Below are 23087 nucleotides of genomic sequence, written 5' to 3'. Positions count from 1 at the left end.
CAAGCACCTGGGCCATCCTCCACTGCACTCCCTGGCCACAGCAGAGGGCTGGCCTGGAAGAGGGGCAACCGGGACAGAATCCGGCGCCCCTACCGGGACTAGAACCCGGTGTGCCGGCGCCGCTAGGCGGAGGATTAGCCTAGTGAGCCGCGGCGCCGGCGGGTGTTCAGCAACTTTTAACTTTTGTGCTTTTCATCTCCTCTCCGTGTTCCCACTCCCAGGTCCACACCCTGTTCTTTGTCCTCACCTAGAATTTATCAGTCTTAGAAATCTTTTTTTTTTTTTTTTTTTGACAGACAGAGTAGACAGTGAGAGAGAGAGAGAGACAGAGAGACAGAGAGAAAGGTCTTCCTTTGCTGTTGGTTTACCCTCCAATGGCCGCCGCGGCCGGCACGCTGCAGCCGGTGCACCGCGCTGATCCGATGGCAGGAGCCAGGTACTTCTCCTGGTCTCCCATGGGGTGCAGGGCCCAAGTACTTGGGCCATCCTCCACTGCACTCCCTGGCCACAGCAGAGAGCTGGCCTGGAAGAGGGGCAACCAGGACAGAATCCAGTGCCCCAACCAGGACTAGAATCCGGTGTGCCGGCGCTGCTAGGCGGAAGATTAGCCCGTTGAGCCATGGCACTGGCCTAGAAATCTTTAACTCTAGTGTTCTGCCTATGGACACAACCTCCTGGCCTTGCATCAGTGACACACCTTCACTCATATCTTGTTTGTTCTACAACATGACTCACATGGGTGGCAGGGGCCCAAGTACCTGGACCATCTTCTGCTGCCTTCCCAGGCACATTAGCAGGAATCTGGGTTGGAAATGGAACAGCCAGGACTCTAACTGGAGCTCACATGGGATGCTGGCATGGAAGGCGTCACGTAACCTGGTGTGCCGCAATGCTGGTCCACAACTCTTTCTTTTGATATTGGGATCAGGGATAAGATCTATCTTACTATCAAAGCAGTCACAGGGCCAACCTTGATTCTTACGAGGTCGAGGCTCTCTGTCAACACAGGCAACTTTAATTCTCTCCTGCAACCCCTCTTGTCATTTTTAAAGATCAGCTGTGACTTCTGTGTCTGATTTCCTGTTCTTTAGATGTAGAACCACCTGTAATAGACTGGTGCAGATCTCCACCTCCGATCCAGGTCTCAGAGAAGGAGCATGCTGCAAGCTGGGATGAGCCTCAGTTCTCCGACAACTCGGGTGAGAATTCAAGGCTTTTGTTGTCAACATGGAAACATTGACTTATATTTAAATTTTAAAAATCTTTTAAAAGGACAAAAGAGAATAAAACAATTAGCAACTAAGAATGAATGGTTTTACCAAGTAATGTGTCGTTTTATTGCTAGGATAATTAATTTAACATTATTGGTCTTACCTATTCATGGGATTCTCCTTAATTCAGTGTTCAGTGGATACTTATTAAACCCTTACTGGGCATCTCACTTGAAGGTGTGCTAATAGATTTGTTGAATCTCTGCTCTACATTGTCCTGGAAGCATAAACTGTGCATTCTATTGGTATCTGTAGTATAATTCTCTGAATATGTGCTCAGTTACTAAACATTTATCAAATAAATTATAAACAGTCATAGGAAAGTAGAAAAACTTTAGTAAGCAATTGAAAGTTCATTTTAAAGGTTTAACTGAAAACAATGATAAAAATGAAAATTAAATATATTTCTTAAATTCTGAAATTTCTAACAGACTGAGTTATTGAAAGAAAATTATTTGTTAGCAAGAGTGCCTTAATCATATGGAGCTTTGAATCTATGATTTCTATGTTACAGAATAAATAATGAATCATATTTTCTACTCAAGGACAGATCAATGCAAATAAAATGTCCAACTTATTTGCATAAATAGAAAAGGAAACTTCAAATAAGAGACTAATGAAATGTCTACAGAAAAATAACCCCAAAATTGGGTCCCTTCTTTCCTCTTTAGGAGCTGAATTGGTCATCACAAGAACTCATACACAAGGAGACCTTTTCCCTCACGGGGAGACCATAGTGTGGTATACAGCCACTGACCCCTCAGGCAATAACAGGACATGTGACATCCACATTGTCATCAAAGGTATTCTCTTCATAAGCTCCTCAAAAAGCATTTGGCATGTGATATATATGATTGCTGTAATACTCTCTTATAAGTGAAATTAGACTGTAGGCACTATAAAGTTAGGATACTGATGGATCTTATTTAGGTTTCCAGTTGACATTTCCTGGATTTAAGATAGACAGAAATGTTTTCTTCCATGATTTTTGTTCATTAGCAGTTAGTTAACATTTTCTGTAAGTTTATAAAGTGTTGTAGTCAAGATCCTAATTTTGAATGATGGAGGAGACAGATTCTGAAAATGTTTGTTACATAATGTTATCCATTTTCTTATTTGCACTAAAGGAATGCCAAAATAATAACCCCAAATCAGAATAAAATATGTGAAGCTTCCAGTTATACATAGGTGCAGGTTTTAACATATCCCCATCCAGGAACCAATAATCAGACATGCTAAGGACTTGAGGTGACAGTTTTTCTAGGAGTGGTAGTAGATAAGAGTCCTTTCCAAAATTCAGCTTAAACTCCTGGGCTTTAACTTACACTTTTCATAGTATTATATATGAAAAATGCAATTCTTGGGGCAGGCATTGTGGAACAACAGGTTAGCAGGACCAGCATCCCATATGGGCACTGGTTCTAGTCCTGGCTGTTCTATTTCCATCCCAATTCCCTGCTAATGCATCTGGGAAAATGGCAGAGGATGGCCCAAGTACTTGGGCTCCTGAACCCATGTGGGAGATCTGGAAGCTCCTAGCTCCTGGCTTCAGCCTGGCACAGCCCTGACCATTGTGGCCATTTAGGGAGTGAACCAGTGGTTGAAAGATTCTCTCTCTCTCTCTCTCTCTCTCTCTCCCCCTTCTCTATAACTTTGCTTTTCAAATAAATAAGATAAATCTATTTTAAAAAGAAAATAAAAATAAAATTCTTTTATGTAGGTTCTCCCTGTGAAGTTCCATTTACACCTATAAATGGAGAATTCATGTGTGCTCAAGATAAGACTGGAGTTAACTGCACCTTGATTTGCTTGGAGGGCTACGATTTCACTGAAGGGTCCACTGAGAAGTACTATTGTGCTTATGAAGACGGTATCTGGACACCACCATATTCCACTGAATGGCCAGACTGTGCTAGTGAGTTTTCACTTTGTACTGGATCCCTTCTGTATGTGAATGTGCATGGGGTGTGTGTGTGCAGGCTTAACTATTAACAAGGAAAAGAACCTTACTATAGCAATTAATGGAAAATAGTGTCATGAATTTCAAATGTTCATGAATGAGAGAATTTCTCTTCCCTGGTCATGAAATATTAACCACCAATCCTGTTATAGATTGGATTGCTGTTAGGACAAGATTGAGTCTAAGGCAGAACTGTCATTTACCAGGAATATCAGAAGAGACTGGTTAGGATGTGGCTCTGGACCTATAAACACGACCTTAAAGCCTCATACTCCAGAAGAAGTTTCTGTTAAGACCCAACGTGTGTGATGGAATAAAATAAATCAGTCATACTCTACTTTTATTTGATTCAGGTTTAGCGCTATTCCATAATCTTGAATATGTATTCTTATAAAAATAATCCGTTATTTTGGTCTAGTGTAAATAAATATTCTCTGGAGGGAATCTTTGATCCAGCATGATAGTTACAGTTGAAATGCCAATGTCTTGGAAAAAGAGTTAAGTCCACTTACTCGAGCTAATATTTTTACCAATTTATGGAAGTAAATATAAGCAATATCACTCACCTCTTTTGCGTACATTAGATAGCAGGCTAAGGAGCATTGTCACGAATCCAAGGATAAATCTATCTCCATGAAAATTTTCATTTAAGGAAATATGAGTACACATAATATTTAGAAATTTTTCATTGTCTATTGTGGAAATATAACATAATTAAGTGTGCTATATATCTATATAAAATATGAATGGTTCAGGCAAGAGTTTTCAGAATTCTCAGGAATACAGTGCAGATAATTTTTATATTACTTATTCCCTAAAATACTTTTTCACATGATTGAAAAGAAAAGAATAATTTCTCAAAAGCAAACTCCTCATCAGGGAACTACTACTTGGTTCATGAAATATTTTGACCAATAAAAGACTAGAAGCTTCCTTTAACTGGCATCTCTTGCTTTCATAATAATCTCACCAGTCATATCAGGATTCAAGTATTGTTTCCAGTATTCCAAAGAAGGTTAAATCTTTGTTTTTGAAAACACTAACCAACCGAACCTGCTTTGCCCAATATTTTTCAGTAAAACGTTTTGCAAACCATGGCTTTAAGTCCTTTGAGATGCTGTACAGAGCAACTCGTTGTGACGACACGGACCTGTTGAAGAAGTTTTCTGAAGCCTTTGAGACTACCCTGGGAAAAATGGTGCGTCAGTAAGATCCCTCTACTCTCTGTCATTTTATTATTATTTATTATCTGAGAGCGTGCTGTCATCTGCTAGGTTACTCCTCAAATGCTCACAACAGCCATGACAGGGCCGGGGCCAAAGCTTGGAGATGAGAACGCAATCCGTATCTCCTACATGGGAAATCCAGCTACCTGAACCATCCCTGTTGCTTCCCAGGGTCTGCCTTAGCAGGAAGCTGAAGTCAAGCCAGAGCTCAAACCCAGGCACTCCAGTATGGCATTCTTTTGTATCAAAATAAACTTATCTTTTATTTTCATTTTCCATGAAATTTTTGAAGTTCTTTCATATTTATATGCCCAGTAAGTGGGTAGCATTTTTTTATCGGCTAACAAACATTTTATAGTGCTGGTTGCTATATGCCAAGCCCTGTTATAAATATTAAATAACTGACATCCACTCAATAAACACTTGTTGCAAAAAGTTTCCATTAAATCCATTCAGTAAAACTAAATTCTCAAAAGAGAAAAAATATTGTCATTATTGCTAGCAAACCAATAAAATATTACATTCATCCACCGTTACTTTAGATATGTATTTAAAAAGAAAACAATACAGTCATACTAATTTCCTCCCATCTTAAACTTGTGACCCATTCAGAATACTTAAATCAATTGAGCGATGCATGTTTCCCTGAAAATTCTGTGTATATTACTACGTGTATATTTTTCTTGAAAGTGAAAACATTTTACTTCTGAATAAACCTTTCAATGCCTCAACAAAATGTCATATTTCCAGGAAACATGTACCACTCGACTTCGTATTTTCATTCCTAATATGAAAAGCTCATAAATGTTTGCTAAATAAACAAATTTTTAAAAAACTCACACTGAAAATTATATGAAAGTGGTTTCTCTGTGTATAGACTCATTGTCCATCACAAGCTAAATTAAGCAAGATAAAAATGATATAATAGATCAAAATATGCTCTTGTTCATTCATCCATTTAATAAATATTTATATCTGTATTTGTAAATGGGAATAAAATAGTCAAAACATCATGCATTCATAGAACTTAAGACCAATAATCAAATTTAAAAAATATTTAGGATTGGCAGTAAGGAGGGTTATTTCCCCTCAAGCCATGGTTGACCGTACAGGTACAGAACTCTTAATTTAATCAGAGCTCAGGGTTCGCCAGGCAAGCACTTGAGGAGGCAGCATGCAAGGGAGCAGGCATCCATGAGGAAGCACGGAGGGTTCTGGGAACATTTGCAGGACAGGAATAGGGTAGCAAACAGATAGGGTCACCAAAAGGACCCAAAGAACCATTTGGGGTGAAAATTCAGAGACAGGAATATCCCAAGAGTTCTGGGCTTCTAGTGGTGAGTGAGAGAAACATACAAAAGTCTATGAGAAGAATCCTGGTGGCCTACAGACTGGGAGGAGCTGTAGGGAAGATGTAGAGGGGGTTCAGGGGACTTCTCAGGGACATGCAGAGCCGTGGGGCCCTCCTTGCCTCCTGCTGGTGGAGCCACCGCGGCAGGGGAGCAAAGGGCACATCCAGAGCGCACAGGCACACGACTTACATTTTATCCTTTCACGGTTTTATTCACAGGTCCCATCATTTTGTAGTGATGCTGATGACATTGACTGCAGACTGGAGGATCTGACCAAAAAGTACTGCCTGGAATATAATTATGACTATGAAAATGGCTTTGCAATTGGTAATTAAATTATTGAGTGTCACTTTGATCTGCAAAATAAAATGGTTCCAGAAAACTGGGGGAAAGTAGAAAAACTTTGTATTAATTTATTCATAAAATATTTGGGATGGCTCTATAATGTAACAACATAATTATTGGTCATCATAAATATACTAAATTTGGGTATAAATAAATTATTTTCAAATCTTAACCAAATTTCTTTTAAAACATTTTTTTAAATTTAATTTAATTTTTTTTGACAGGCAGAGTTAGACAGTGAGAGACAGAGACAGAGAGAAAGGTCCTCCTTTTCCGTTGGTTCAGCCCCCATTGGCCGCTGCGGCCGGCGCACCGTGCTGATCCGAAGCCAGGAGCCAGGTGCTTCTCCTGGTCTCCCATGTGGGTGCAGAGCCCAAGCACTTGGGCCATCCTCCACTGCACTCCTGGGTCACAGCAGAGAGCTGGACTGGAAGAGGAGCAACCATGACAGAACCAGTGCCCCAACCAGGACTAGAACCCAGGGTGACGGCGCTGCAGGCGGAGGATTAGCCTAGTGAGCCACAGCACCAGCCAACCAAATTTCTTTAGTATGATAGCAGTGAACTCACATTTTGATGATAAAATGCAAATATTTATATGATATCTTAGAAAATAATAGTTTCAAATGCTAGCAGCAAGTTTTACATGGCTTTCATTGGATGTTATAATTAAACCATTAATTTGAAATAGTTACACATGAAAAGTATTCAGATTCCCTACTGAGAATTTGTTAAAATTCAATGTATTCAAGTAAATATAGTTTTAGTGGAATTTTTATTTTTTAATGTATGCTATTGCTAAGTATAGTGTGTGAGTTTTATTTATTTATTTATTCATTAATTTATTTATTCACTGTGTATCTTGCCATAGAATTCAATGCCCAAATATTTCTAAGAAATTTCAGTTGTCTCCCTTGGGTCTTTTCATTAGCAAAATTCTCATCTTTTTTTTTTTTTATCAGTTATACCTCTTATTTTTATTCCATGCTTATAAAACTACTCAGGACTTCCAGAGTAATGTTTAAAAATCATAGTACCTGAAATGTACTTTATTGGGTGAAATGGACATTTTGAGATTCAATGATTGTTTACAGCCCTTGTCTCTTCTGTTGAGAAATAGTGTGGTTTTTTTTTTTCTTCATACTATTTGTTGAACTCTTTTACTCAGTGTAGGATTAACTATGCTATCATTAAGTAAACTGAAAATAGATTTTTGTAAAAATTAAGAGTGGGAATGTGACAGGGAAGAGGGAGGAATGGTTTGATCGGGGCAGGAGGGGGAGAGTAGGAGGAAGTGTCACTATGTTCCTGAATCTGTATATATGAAATACATGAAACTTGTATAACTTAAATGAAATTTTTAAAAAGAGAGAAAAAATCATAGTGATAGCAAAGTACTATAATGATTAAACACATGAACTCTACAACCAACTGTAGAGGTTCACATCCTGGCTACAACACATTCTGGCTGTGTGGTCTGAGCAAGTTATCAAACTGCTCTTTGCCTTAGTCTTGACACCTATAAAATCGGTATACAAGGGTACTGGACATCATAGGGCTATTGTAAAGGATAAATGAGTGGCCGGCACCACAGCTCAATAGGCTAATCCTCCGCCTGCGGCGCTGGCAACCTGGGTTCTAGTCCCGGTCGGGGCACTGGATTCTGTCCCGGTTGCTCCTCTTCCAGTCAAGCTCTCTGCTGTGGCCCGGGAAGGCAGTGGAGGATGGCCCAAGTGCTTGGGCACCTGCACCCGCATGGAAGACCAGGAGAGGCACCTGGCTCCTGGCTTCAGATCAGCGCAGTGACCAGCTGCAGCGGCCATTGTGGGGTGAACCAATGGAAAAAAGGAAGACCTTTCTCTCTGTCTCTCTCTCACTGTCCACTCTGCCTGTCAAAAAAAAAAAAAAAAAGGATAAATGAGTAAGGACAGGTGCTTGCAAGGTTGGCTAAGGTACTATATATTAACTTACATTACAATACGTATTCTGTTTGTTTCTGACATATCCCATTGGAAATGGTCACAGCATTAAGTAATATTGGTTATTGCTTTAGACCTCTCAAATATTTAAAGTATCACTTGTGCATCTATAAATATTAACAACAAATAATGAAATCAAGATAATCTACCCAGGAATAATTTTGTTACTACACACACACACACACACAATAGATGTAGATATAATTAGATAATGTAATAGATAATTAGATATAGATAATAGATTAGATGTAATTACATACTTGTATGCCATTTTGTAGACATGAATTTTAATCAACATTATATTGAAAACATTTTTATTCATTAATTATTATATTTCAGTATAATTATAATGACCACATGTAATTTCATCAATTTGCTATAATTTATGTAAAAAATTCCCTCTTGGTAGACTTGGGGTATTTTCGATATTTGACTATTATATATAATTCCTCAGTAAAAATTTTGGAAATTAAAGTTTTAGAAAGAAAAAATAAGGTGGACTTGGTAGTAGAGTTGGCACATGCAAAATAACCAAGCCTCTTCTGTCGCCCTTGACCCGGGTTTCCCCTCCCAGGTGTCAAGGTAGGTTCTGAGGTCACAAGGCTACAGGTAGAGGGAGTTGGTCAGCATCTTAAGGCTTTGGGATGGGATGTATTTCTCATACAATAAGAACCAAGTGGTAGTTTTTCTAGATTCAGGCAGAGCATTCCTCCCCCAGTGTTTTCTGGTGGAGAGTCACTATATCAATACATTATTTATGACAGGGGTGGGCAATGCAGTGTAGTGGGGTGGGCTGCCGCTTGGGATGCCCACCTCCCATATCAGAGTGCCTGGGATCCAGTCTCCTCTCCACTTTCCATCCAGCTTCCTGCTAATGTGCTTGGGAGGCAACAGGTCATGGTCCAAGTACTTGGGTTCCTGCCACCATGTGGGAGACGAGGTTAGAGTTCCTGGCTTCTGGCTTAGGTTTGGCCCAACCCCAGCCATTTGAGGGGGTGAACCAGCAGATGGAGGATTCTCTCTATATATATCTCTTTCTTTCTTCCTGTCTCTCTCTCCCCGTTTATCTCTCTGTTTCTCCATTTCTGTCACTCTGCCTTTCAAAAAAATAAAACAAAAAATATATAACACCTTGACAAGTCATATTGCATGAAAAACAGAGGACCAATAAAATGTTACAATTGGTTTAATTTCATAATGATAATGTAATTCAAATTAAAACTAAAAGTGAGATGCCACTTTTGACCTGTCAGATTATCAAAACAAAAATCATAACATTCAAAGTTAAATGTGGTATATATACACTATAGAATAATACTCAACCATCACAAGGAATGAGATCCTGTCTTTTGCAATAAAATGGGTGCAACTGGAAATCATTATGCTTAGTGAAATAAGCCAGGCTCAAAAAGACAAATATCATGTCTTTTTGATATGTGTGGCATTTAATTCAGAATACAAGAAAATATATAGGAATGAAACAGACATCTTGTGATATAATTATTGTTTTTAGCCTTTGTTTATACTCCTGTGCAATGGTGGTCATCCTACTTTTTACTTGTTGAATATTATGGTTAGTGGTGAATTAAGTCTATGATTATACAGTGGATTAAATTATGTCTTTACAAAAACTAATGACAAGGAAATAAGAGAGGGAAGGAGAGGGCTTGAGGGAGGGAGGAAGGGAGGAAGGGAGGAAGGGAAGTATGGTTATCTTCTTAGCATTGAACCCATAAAATACATGAAATCTGTTCTCTTTATATTAATAAAATAATTAATAAAGTTGGCAAAAGCTCAAGGGAAAACTATATTCATATATTATATAGAGAGGAGAAATTGAAGGTCATGTAACAATATGCATTTCAAAGATTAAAAACACCTAATATACTCAGACCCAGAAATTCCTCTTCAAACAGTATTTTTCAAGATAATAATGCCAGTGTATAAAAAATGTGCTACACTTTATCAGTACAGAGATGTACATTTTTCATATAGGCATTTCTGAAATTACATGTGTCTTCTCACTGATGGTATCTTAGCTTTGATAAAGTACTGTATGTACAAAGATATTCTGAAATTTTAAAATTATCTAAAAGTCTGAAAATAGAAACCAGTTGTTTGTGATATAGCTGTAGAAGATAATATTATACACAGAAACTCCATAATATGTTGTTGAGGAAGTTGAAAAAAGATTACCAAAAAGTATATACCTAATCTTAATTTATTAACAGTGTACTATTTGTTTTATTATATATAAGTATATAATATGTAATATATATTAATATATTATGCATGATATGTTTATGTATTTATAGAAACATTTTACTTTTTAATATATTTCCTTTGCTCATTTTCTCTGGCATAGCTCCATAATACTTGTGGGGAAACATTTAAAAGACAAAAATACTGATCCCAGTTAATTTAATAGCCAAAAGCATAATTAAAGCAAAAAAATTCAGAAATCAAATGGATGGCTCACATTCATATAATTGAGTGTTTAAAGCACATAACTAACCAACAGTATGGCCAGAACAATATTTATATCATTTACTGAAGTTTTATAATGAATCAAATACTGAGCTAGATGGTCCATATCAATTGTCTCATTTAGTCCACAGGAAACCTTATGATGTAAGATTCATTCTCTCATTTTATAAAGAAATCAAGATTCAGAAAGAGGCAAATAACTTGACTAAGATTATACAACATTCCTCATAAGCAGAGAAGCCACAATCTGAATCCATGAAGTCCATCACAGTGGTATCAAGGTTATCTGAGGATCCTTCTACATCCATGGCACATGCAGTGTGGTGCATTAGATAAACACTTAACATACATGCTACCCTTGGAAACTACCCCCACTTTAAAACACAATGTAGAATAATATTCACAAAAGGAAATATATTTTAGGCTTACTAAGTTATAAAACCAACTTTATTTAGTGGAATAACCCTTGAAGGGAAATAAGAATTGGTTAGAGTGCTGTCCCTGCCTCCTGTTTACCTATAAAGCTAAGAGAGACAGCTAACTACTAACTCAGAGATAGAATGATAGAAATACCTCACCAGCCCCATAGAGACTTTCCTTTCCTCTTTTAGTATAATTAATTGATAATCTAAATTAAATTAGAAGTGCCCCAGATATAAGATTATAGACCAAATCCTAGATGTGGTACATTATGGTCAGTTTAGGGGATGATCAAGTGCAATTTGGCTTATGACAACACTAGAATCTAAACATTGATGAAGATGTAACTGTATGACCTTTTGTTTCTCTGCCCCGACTGTTCAGGACCTGGTGGTTGGGGTGCAGCCAACAGGCTGGGTTACTCTTACCATGACTTCTTGGACACTGTGCAAGAAACACCCACGAGTATTGACAAAGCCAGATCATCGCGGATTAAAAGAAATATCCCATCATCTGACCACAAAATTAAGTTTATTTTCAATATCACAGGTAAGGAGAAAAGCAATATTATGTGAAATTCTTGGTTGGCAACTTATTTCTCAAGTCTCCCATTTATTATCGTTACCAGGAAAGGATCTCGGAGCTGAGAGTTAGAGAGAACACATTAATCAATAAGTCTTGTCGTCACTTTTTATTTTTATTTATTTATTTGAGAAGCAGGGTGGGAGGGGTGAGGAGAGGGATATTAATTGCACGTACTTGTTCATTCCCCAAGTGCCTGTGACCAAAAGCTGGGACCTCAATCCACGCTAAGGCTCCAACTACTTGGGGATCACCACTGCCCCCAGGGTCTCCATTAGCAGGAAGCTGGAATGGGGAATCAGAGCTAGTATTCTGATGTGGGACGTGGACTTATTAACTCCTAGGCTAAGCACCTACTGCTCATTTTTTGATAGGTGCAGTTTATGGTTCCCACAGCAACAAGAAAGCCACTTTGTTCTCATCTTGGCATGATGAATTAAGGCATGCTTTTTTTAAAAAAATTTATTAATTTTTTGAAAGAGTTACACAGAGAGAGGAGAGGCAGAGAGAGAATTCTTCCATCTGATAGTTCACTCCCCAATTGGTTACAATAGCCAGAGCTATGCTGATCTGCAGGCAGAAGCCAGGAGCTTCTTCCAGGTCGCTCACGTGGGTGCAGGGGCCCAAAAACTTGGGCCATCTTCTACTGCTTTCCCAGGCCACAGCAGAGAGCTGGATCAAAAATGGAGCAGCCGGGTCTCCAACCAGCACCCATATGGGATGCCAGCACTTCAGGCCCAGGGTGTTAACCCACTGCGCCACTGCATTGGGCATGCTTTTAAAAGGAAAAAATTTATAGCCATTTAATGTTATAATGAAGACTTCCCCCCCCCAAAAAAAATATGTGATGTGGACCTATTGTATAAGAGAAGAATTAAAACAAATTATATTGTTAATATTATCCATGTACTAGTTGTTCAATTTCTTTTTGGTAAAATCTAGCTACAAATGACTTCCTGCAATACCATCTGTATGGGTTATGTTTTATTGTGTTTTGTTTTTATCTCAGCTAGTGTGCCATTACCAGATGAACGAAATGATACCCTTGAATTGGAAAATCAGCAACGACTCATTAAGACACTGGAGACTATCACGAATCGGCTGAAAAGGACCCTCAATAAAGAGCCCATGTACTCCTTCCAGCTTGCCTCTGAAATGCTTGTGGCGGAGAGCAATTCATTAGAGACAGAAAAGGCTTTCCTATTCTGCAGGCCAGGCTCAGTGCTACGAGGGCGTATGTGTGGTAAGATTGTCCCTGGCATCACAAATATGTCACGCATGTTGGATCCAATGAGATGGGCAGAGCTATCTCACAAATATAAATGTATATATATAAAATATATAAATGTATCTCACAATTATAAAGGGATAATGTGGGCAGAGCTGTCTCACAATTATAAAGGGTAATGAAACCAACCTGTTGCTATTGTGTGGTTGTTTTCATTAGCCTTTTGCCTCAAGAGGCTAAGGAACCACTACTAAGCAAGACAAGGAATCTAAGTGAGGGGCTTAAATCCTACTTTTATTTGGAGAGCCTTAGACCAAGTAGCTTTCAGCAGTAGCTCCAATAATAATTTCCCTTCTGTGTGTCTGTGGAGCAGCCAGCATTTAATTCTGTGCAGCACTTTTCTGAGCTACAATGATTATGAAGCACAAATTACAGATGAGGACCTTGAAACCAGAGAGGCTAAGAACTTACCCAATACGCCTTACCCATTAAAACAATACATGGTGTAGCAAAGATTTCCACCCAGGCAGCCAACACCAATGAACTATTTTGAGCTACTTTTCTTAAATTGAGGTAAAAAAATCACATAACATAAACTTAACCGTTTTAAAGTTCACAATGTAACAACGCTGAGTACATTCACAGTGGTGTGCAACCATCACGTCTATTTCCAAAAATTGTTGTCACCCCCAAAGGGGATCCTGTGCTCGTGAAGCAGTCCTTTCTCATGCTGCCTCCCACAGCTCCTTAACGTTCAGCCTCTGATTGCCACAATCTGAATTCCTATTCTCAATGCCACAGGGAATATCCCCAAGAAGCTTCTTGAAGAAGTCATCACTTAGAGAAAAGGAATCTCCGGTGGCCTCACTCTGTACCTGCAGCTGGTCTGAATGACACACTCCAGTGTTACTCTCTCTTTGGACGTGGCTCTTGAGGCCCATCCAGGAAGTAGTCTCCCATGGTCCTTATCACTGTTCTAAGAGCTCAGATGGGCTTTCCATGTGACAAATTCTGCCCATGAAAAACACAGTAAAATTGTTGTGATTTGGAGCCTGCTCTTGGCTTGCTTCCCACCTTGTGGATAACAGTCGGGAACTGCCTTGACCTGTTTGTTTCAGTGTCATTTTCAGACTACCTGTGCCAGCATCACATAGAATGCATCTTGACTCAAGGCAGAGTCATTGCAGAGTTCGGTGTGTGAATCTGCATTTGAAATAAGTTCCCAGATGATTATTACACATGTTAATGTCTTAGAGCCACCTAAGCACTAATTTCAAGTGTCCTGTCCTTATGAGTACTTTGAAAGCAGCCTTTTTAATGAATTTCATGTTCCACATTTACTTGGATTACTGAAGCACTCCAAACCTACCAAGTACCTTGCAGGCCAAATCCCGAAGGAAGTTTCCAGAGTAGGCTCTTGGGACTGAGTCTGCCCAGGCTTGCCTTCAGCAGGCCACAGTTCCTACAAGCAGAGAGACAATGCTGTACTTAGCACACCTGTTAGCCTCACCACTTATGCCTCTTTTTAGGTCTGTGATACTCCAGTGACAGGTAGCCAGTTTTATAGGGAAAGAATTCAGAGAAGCAGCTAAGAAAACCTTTTTAAGATTGCAAAGCCTCCAGTGCACCTAAATATTCGTTGTTTTATCCTTTCCTCTTGGCATCATCTTCTTTGTTAGCAGTATATTTCAATGATGATTTGGTTTATCTTCATTTTAACCCATGCTTAAAGCCCCCGTCACATAAGCTGTAAGCTTAATTAACAAAATGTTGAATTTTCTCCAAAATGAGTGAGTAAACCGTTGGCTTATAGGAATGCATTTCAGGAAGTCTTTCACCCATAAGGAATAATACCTGGAAGCATGCTTTCTTCCTGTCACGCCGTAGGACAGAGAGCCCCTTTGTGTGTCAGGACCTGCTTATGTCAATCAGTGTTTCCTGTTGGTTTTCTCCACAGTCAATTGCCCTCTGGGGACCTATTATTCTGCGGAGCATTCTGTCTGCGAGAGCTGCCGGAAGGGATCCTACCAAGATGAAGAAGGACAGCTTGAGTGCAAGCGTTGTCCCCCTGGGACCCACACTGAGTATCTCCATTCCAGAAGCGTCTCAGAATGTAAAGGTAGAGGCTTAGTGGACGTTTTAACCAGAGGCAACTGAGTTTTGTTTCCAGCCATGTGGGAAGAAAGGTTTATTGTCTGCACTTATCACTAGATCTATGGCCATGGCCCCTAAAAAAAAGACAGATGACCAAAAGAAAGTGATAGCATACACTGTACAAAACAGGAGAGCCTTCAGAAGTGAAGACCCCAAGAAACAAGGAAACGTGTATTTTTGTGCTAAGTCTGATGACAAAGTGAGTATTTGTGGAGAGGTGTGATTGGACAAAGGGGGTGTGATCAGATGGCAATAAATAGGCAGAGAGGAGAATTTAGCAAAGCCACTTTTGCAGATTCTGCCCTGTGTCCCTGTGTTTTCAGAGGAAAGAACTTGGCTTTCCTCTGAGAAGGGGATGGGCATCTCTCACATGAGGGTCTTAAGATCTTATCTGGGGAGAAGGGCAGGCAGAGGGCAGAGAACTTCATGCTTCTGTGGCTTTCTTAATTTCTTTCTGGTTAAAATACTCAGTGCACCCAGCTACCAGATGTTGCTGTAGGGTGTTGTGAACCCTGTCACAGTTTTGGAATCTCCATGGCCAAGAGGATGAAATAAGAGCACAACTGAACGCAGTATTTTTTATTTATTTATTCATTCATTCTGTATTTTAATTATAAATATTACCGTGATGCTTCCCCTACTTTAAAAAAGTTCATTTGTCTTTCCTTATGGAAATATTCCGTTGTTCTCTCTAAATCAAACTCCAATCCACATTTATCAATTTACCCAAATTTTTTTTCTTGATACAAGAAAATATTTTTTCTACAATAATTAGTAGAACAGACATTCATGACACTTAGCAGTCACTGGATTCCTCTTTGTTAGAATAGTGTTTGATGTGGTGAGACAAATTCTCCACTTTCTTGGAAATACACGAACACATATGCTTACTGCTAAAATATGCTATGTTTTCAAAATATTTCCATTATTAGTCTCAGTGAGAGTTTCAGGTGGAAGCACTTTCTTTCCTAATTAAGGTTACAAAAGACACACCTAAAATAAGGTATTTCAAAATTTCTGCTTTTTGCATTATTGCAAAGCAGGTGCAGATGCTTACTGACAAATATAAACTCCAGGACAGAGCTAGGTGACTGGAAATGCACTAAAAATGCTAGCAGTGCTAATAGGAGCGTCTTGTGAAGTTCAAGGGCAGAAAGAAAAGGCAATGTCCTGAGAGTCAGGGCTTCCGGCCCCAGTCCTCTACCACAAGGTGTTGTCAGGAATTTTAGAAAGCTGCTTAGCCTCTCTGGATGGCAGGATATCACTAATTTCTTTTCTTCTTTTTTTTTTTTTTTGACAAATCCAAGTATATATTTTATTGACCAGTTCAGTTAATAAATATTTAGATTATTTCCTATCTGCAGGTACAGCAGTGACTTCATAGTGCATCTTTCCAATATGTTTCAGTGGCCAACATGTAAATAGTTGGATCTATGAGTTGGTGCCTTTTGTGTTCTTTGGTCATGTTTTGAATTTTTTTTTTACTTGAGTCTTTCATACTTTGTATTGAGTTTGTTCTGATGCATTTCATCTCCGAATTGCTGTTGTCTTTGCTTCCAATACAGCTTTTTTTTTTCTTTTTAAAATTTTAATGGATTTTGTGCTCCCTATCAGCCCTCAAATGAATTGTGCTTACAGGTAGGAGGAGGTGCCAAAGCCAGTTCTTTTTGGAGCTGCAAAAGTGCTGTGGTGGATATAAGGTTCTAACCCAATGTGGGGTTTTGTTTCTCTCACCCAGGAGAATAGTGTAAGAATTGAAAACTTCTACTTGAACAAGTTCCCCAGTGTACAACTTGTTCTTATGAGATTGACTTTCTGGAATGTAGCTGTCAAACTATTTATTGAAGACATTCTATGTATCAGATACTGTGATAAGAAATAACAGAAGTAACTGGAAACAAGCCTAAAATTTAGTAGGGGTCAGGAGCCTGGAACTCTATATTGTGTGTGTTTGGCTAACAGGAGTTCTTCATGTCCCTTGTTCTATGCTGACTTCAAATGCACAGAAGCCTATCCTGCACAGCGAAGTTTGAGCAGATTCATATCACTTTTATTAATCATACAACACTTTTCTTTTTAGCTCAGTGTAAACAAGGCACCTACTCATCCAATGGGCTGGAGACTTGTGAATCATGTCCCCTGGGTACTTACCAGCCAGCAGTTGGTTCCCGGAGCTGCCTCTTATGTCCAGAGAACACTTCAACTGTGAAGAGAGGAGCTGTGGACATTTCTGCCTGTGGAGGTTATCAAAGCTTTAGACACTGATATTTCTTTACACCTACTAGATAATGTGCGTGCATGGAGAAGTGGAATATTTTCACAAAACCATAGGTCTACTGTAAGCAAAGAATGTAAACAACTGTCTCTTCTAGGAGAGTTCTTAAATTCAGACAATCAGTACTTAAGTATAAACAGAGGTCGTGTTATTAGGAGCACAGAAGTACAGGGTTTGTTCTCAGGTGTCAAACAGTAAAATACATGTGGCTTCATGGTATGGCAGAAATACAATAGACCAGGAAGCTAGTTTCCTCATTTAAAAATGAGATCCTGTCCAGTGTTCCTTGAAACTCTAAATTGTGTTATCCTATGAATGATGACATTTCATTCCTTGTGATCTGAAGATTTTCCTGAGTGATTATTTGCTCAAGTTGCTTAGGTCATCTTCATATCTATGGCAGTATTTTTACAACACTGAAGCCAGTCTCCACTCACAGAGACTCTGGTTTAACTGGCAGCAGCTGGGCATTCGTTGATTTTCTTTTTGAAGATGACCCTGGGTGATTCTAAAGGAACAAGAAAAGTTAAGAGCTACTTCATGAATTCTCAGTAGTGAGTATGTGTGACTCAACAGATTTCTGGGCTTCATTCCCCAGAGTTTTGACTCAGTTAGTGCTGGGGAGGTGCCTAGGAATATGCATTTTTAGCAAGTTTTCAGGTAATTCTGATTCTGCACACTGAGAACTGTTGGTTTAAATGCAAATGCTCATATAAATGTTGGAATTTTTAGTACTTGTATTTCTGATTGACATCTCTATTGAATATAGTTTTCCAGTAAAATACTCCTAAAGATGTGAACAAAAATGAAATTTGACAACTTAGAATGACAGTGAAAGTAGGTTGATGGTCAAGATCAACCTAGTTCTGAAACTCCAAAAAAAAAAAAATTGCAGCTGCTTTTCAACATTGGTGGAACTGGATTAAAAATGCAAAGATGTTGGCCAACTTCTGCCACATCACTAAGGATGAAATAAGCATGCCCAGCTGAGAAGTTATTTTAATTTAACTGTATCCCCATTCTCTAAACATATATTTAAAAACCTAACGTCTATGGCAATCCCCATATTAAAATGCTTTCCCTTATTAAGTGAGACTGAGCTCCATAGAAAACAACTACATGGGGACCTTTGTGTGTGGTGGTGGTAAGGGGAGTGGCCCACACTGCATCTTGGGAAATGTCATCCTCATTAGTTTTGTACCATCAGAAAAAGGATAAATGAAAACCTAGAGTACTCTGAAACATAGGTTGTTATATACTCCATCTGTTTAAGATATCTCAGTCTAGTAGAATCATGGTAGATAAATGTTAGACATGAAGAACTAGGCCTCTAATCTTCATGAACCTAATGGGTCACTGAAGGGTTAAGAAAAGAATTTAGTAGGATCCAACTGGAACTCACAAACCACGTCTGTTGGGCAATACCAGCTTTGGATTTTTTTTTAAAGTCAAACAAAGTTTCCCATTATGGTTAAAATATAATCTTCTAAAGGGTCTTTTATTTTGTCAATACACAAACTAATTTTGGAATAAAGCTGCAATAAAAATTTCTCTCCCTACCCCCACTTGCTGCAACCACAAAAGAAACTAGGATATTTACAGTGAAGCAAGTTCATATTTGTAATTCTTGTCTTTAACTTTCTGAATAAGCCTTGAGGTTTGTCTAACATCAAATTATTGTAATTAGGCAATTAAAATTTCCAGAAAGCCTCTAAAGTTCTGGTAACTGCCCCCGTTTCTCCTAATATTGCTAAGCAGAATTTAAACCACATTCTGCTTGTCACTGAGTGAGAATTGGGAGTAACAAAACTCAGCACTCACTCCTGTTCTCCTGGATAAACACTATTCTACTCTGAACTTAAATACGCGTAAGTATGAATTTCAAAATGATCCCATATATATATTCTGTATTTTTCTATTATATTTATCTTATGGACACGATGAACAATTTATCATATATCTTTCTAATAAATGACTTTTACATTTCTTTAGCATGTTGAACTTAAAATATTATTAATATAGCAATTGTAAGTAAGTATATTATTATATTAAAGTAATATAATCTGTGCATTTTCCTTTTAAGCTTCTTAGGCCATTAAGTATTCTTGAGTTGGTGACTATAAATTCAAGAATCTAAAACTTTTCATTTTTTAAAAAAATACTTTTATCTGAAGAGTAAGCTCCAAACCACTTGTTGCTGTTGTTGTTATGAACTTGTCCATAAAAGAAGGAAAGGTTATTTGGGCGACAAGATGACATGACCTCTGACACTGACTCTTTGGGATGAAGTTAAGTCAGAAGGAGAGTCATTGACCTCAAACTCTGCCTTATTTTGTTTATTTTTGTATTCATTCAAGGTGTACAACATGAAGTTTTGATATATGTACTGAAATGCTTATTTTTATCAAACAGATTAATATATCCATTATCTCATGTGGTTACCCTGTGTATGTGTGTGTGTGTGTGTGTGTGTGTGGCAAAAGCTTCTGAACTCTACAGTACTCTTAGCAAATTTTCAGTATACAGTACTATTAACTGTAGTCAGGAAACCCACTTAAAGGCCAAATCCACTTAAATCCAGGGTTGTATGTGTTGTCCTTCATACAGTCAGTGAACACTACATATGGGATAACATTTTTGCTGGTCATTTCAGTGTTCTGTTTTTAATTTGGCTTTAACATATTTTTGTTGTTTAAAACTTTCCCCCTTCTTTTCTTACATTAGTTCCTTAGGGACTGTGTGTGTGTATGTGTGTTTGTGTGTGTGTGTAGTACTGTATTGATATTAGCTAATACTATCAGTATGTACAAGTATATATGATTGTTCATACCTGTGTAGAGTTATATGTTATGCAGCATATGTTGTATGTGTGTTTATAAATACATGTGACAAATTTGTGTTTATGTGTTGACTGCCTATATACGTATAAATGCAAATGCTTCTTGATTTACTATGGGATTAAGTCCTGAAAACCCCACAGGTAGTTGAAAATACCCTAAGTCAAAGTGCATTTATGCATCTTTCTCCCGGAGTATCCTAGCATCACAGCACAGCACACCAGAGCAAGTGTTGGTTGGTCCCCCTCCTCATGGCAGGGCTGACCTGGAGCTGCCACTCCTAAGAGAGAATCACTCTGTGTTTCACTAACCCAGAAAACAGCCCGAATTCAAAGCTGAAAGCACTTCTTCTAAACATTTATTGCTTTCGCACCATCATGAAATTGAAAACTCATTACATTGAACCAGTGTAATTTGGGGACTGTGGGTAATTCATTAAATGCTAATTGGCCACTCCTGAAAAGTATACTCTAATGACTGCTGTCTGTCCTTGGAATGTAATTTAAACTAATTTTCACATGCAAATTTATTTGACACTTTCTATGCCAAAAACGATATATCTGAACAACATGTTAGCTATTTTAAGAGGTCAACAAGCAATTTATTTTTAATCTTAATATTCTATTCCTATTATATCTTAGTGTAATTTTTGGCATTCTGTCATTTTTAAGGAATAATCTTTCTTTCATTTTGAAGACAAAATAGCCCCAAAAATTTATTTGTAAAATTTTTCATTTCATTTTTTTTTAAAAAAAGATTTTATTTATTTTTTTGAAAGTTACAGTTACACAGAGAGAAGAAAGGCAGAGAGAGAGAGAGGTCTTCCTTCCATTGGTTCACTCCCCAATGGCCGCAACAGCCAGAGCTGTGCCAATCCGAAGCCAGGAGCCAGGAGCCTCTTCCTGGTCTCCCATGCGGGTGCAGGGCCCAAGCACTTGGGCCATCCTCCACTGCACTCCCGGGCCACAGCAGAGAGCTGGAATGGAAGAGGAGCAACCGGGACTAGAACCCGGCGCCCATACTGGATGCTGGCGCCACAGGCGGAGGGTTAACAAAGTGAGCCATGGCGCTGGCCGCCCTTTATCTTAATTTACTGATGAAAATTATGTATTTAGCTTTTCATACTTGCTCATTCATTCTCCCAAACAAAAATTTTATATCTTTACCAATAGAATGTTTATGTTTTAAATGAACTAATTTAACCATTTAGAACTTTTTTTCCAGATAGGCAGTTATTTTTGGAAATCTGATTCAGAAAAATCATTTAAGAAATTGACATTGTGGCACAGCAGGTTAAGCAGCTTACCAAACCAGCATCCCATATCAGAGTGCTAGTTTGAGTCTCCGCTGCTCTGCTTCCAATGTAGCTCTCTGCACCCCAGAAGGCAGTGGATGATGGGATGGTCCACGTACTTGGGCACCTGACACTCATGCAGGAGACCCAAATGATGAACTGGCTCTTGGCTTCAGTCTGGCCCAGCCCCAGACATTGTGGCCATTTGGGAAACAAATCAGTGGGTAGAAGTTATCTTTCTCTTTCTGTCTCTCCCTCTCTGTCACTTTGCTTTTCAAATAAATAGATAAGTCTATATAGGTTTCAAACTCAAGTTTACACATAATTGTTCAAATCCAGAGCTCTACCTAGAACTCTGAAATCTGTCAAAGAATAGATTAACTTGCTCTTCATGAATAAACTATAGTTTAAAATTATTTCATGCAAATAACAAATTTATGTAATCTTTTCTAAATTAATATTAATGATTGCTATCTTCTGCCATCTGTTTAATCAACTCCTGATTTCTGGTCAGTTAAGTATTTTCTAATAAGATTTTATTTATTTATTTATTTATTTGAGAGGTAGAGTTACAGACAGTGAGAGAGACAGACAGAAAGGTCTTCCTTCACTCCCCAAATGTCTGCAATGGCTGGAGCTGTGCAGATCTGAAGCCAAGAGCCATGAGCTTCTTTCTGGTCTCCCAATGTGGGTGCAGAGGCCCAAGCACTTGGGCCATCTTCTACTGCTTTCCCAGGCTCATAGCAGAGAGCTGGATTGGAAGAGGAGCAACCGGGACTAGAACCAGCATCCATATGGGATGCCAGCGCCGCAGGCGGAGGATTAGCCTACTGCGCCACAGCGCCGGCCCCTGGTCAATTGAGTATTTAAAAGAGCTATGCTCAGAAAACTTGATTGATTAGTTTTCTTAAGCACTTTTTCTAAACTTCCTGAGATTATGCAAATTGTTGCTTCCTCCCCACCAATAAACAGGAAAGGTCATTACTTGCTCCCCTTAACCTCCAAGGTATCTCTATAAATTCTTCAACCAAATTTCTAGTTATTTCTGCAGGACTCGTTTTTATTATCATAACCCAAAACCTCGATGATAAGTGTCCTGATACCCTGGGCAGCTACTTCTTTGGGTTCTATCTTCTATGCTCACATTCATGCAGGCAGATCTTAATAATTTTAGCAGTTTTCTCAGTTTATAGTGGCTTCAGAGTATTTACAAATGATGCTGGTTCGCAATAAGGAAAGGGCATATTCTGTGTGCATCCTTCTGTGGGTCACAGTCTGTAATTAAGTCATCAGTGGCTCTACTTCAGTGCCTCTCAGCCAAATACAACCAAAATTTATCAAAGTGATATCCAATTTCATGTTACATTTGAGGCTATTTTTTATTTGGTTAATAGTCTACCAATTACTGGTGAGAGAATTGCAAATTTGGTTAAATGATAATACTCAACTGAATGTTCTTGCAAAAAGTGTGTTAACACAAAACAATGGCCTCAGTTACAAATGAAAGGACCACCAGATACATAAATACAAATAGCAAGCAAGTAGAGGGTGGCAAAATGGATTTATGAAAAAGTTCAATTCTAAGCAAAATAACATCAAATGAGGAAGAACAGGGTGGAGGGATTTTTATTTTTACAAAATTCAAAAGGAGCATAAGTTAATCAAGATAAAACTTCAT

The 23087-nt window shown here is 38.5% G+C and overlaps 1 protein-coding gene across 1 annotated transcript in view; it reads left to right on the top strand.

The window, feature by feature from the left end:
* Positions 1 to 23087, top strand: part of SVEP1 (sushi, von Willebrand factor type A, EGF and pentraxin domain containing 1) — a 212757-nt gene that overhangs the window by 106269 nt on the left and 83401 nt on the right. Inside the window, exons 10-18 of the mRNA XM_002708072.5 lie at positions 1092 to 1199; positions 1943 to 2074; positions 2992 to 3186; positions 4308 to 4429; positions 6028 to 6136; positions 11424 to 11588; positions 12631 to 12864; positions 14807 to 14968; positions 17084 to 17245. Coding sequence (XP_002708118.3) covers positions 1092 to 1199; positions 1943 to 2074; positions 2992 to 3186; positions 4308 to 4429; positions 6028 to 6136; positions 11424 to 11588; positions 12631 to 12864; positions 14807 to 14968; positions 17084 to 17245 — 1389 coding nt within the window. The remainder of the gene's footprint in view (positions 1 to 1091; positions 1200 to 1942; positions 2075 to 2991; positions 3187 to 4307; positions 4430 to 6027; positions 6137 to 11423; positions 11589 to 12630; positions 12865 to 14806; positions 14969 to 17083; positions 17246 to 23087) is intronic.

This window comes from Oryctolagus cuniculus, chromosome 1 (genome assembly GCF_964237555.1).
Source record: "Oryctolagus cuniculus chromosome 1, mOryCun1.1, whole genome shotgun sequence".
Lineage (NCBI taxonomy): Eukaryota > Metazoa > Chordata > Mammalia > Lagomorpha > Leporidae > Oryctolagus > Oryctolagus cuniculus.
The sequence above is the reverse complement of the archived record's forward strand: the minus strand, read 5'-3'. Positions and strand labels throughout refer to the sequence as shown.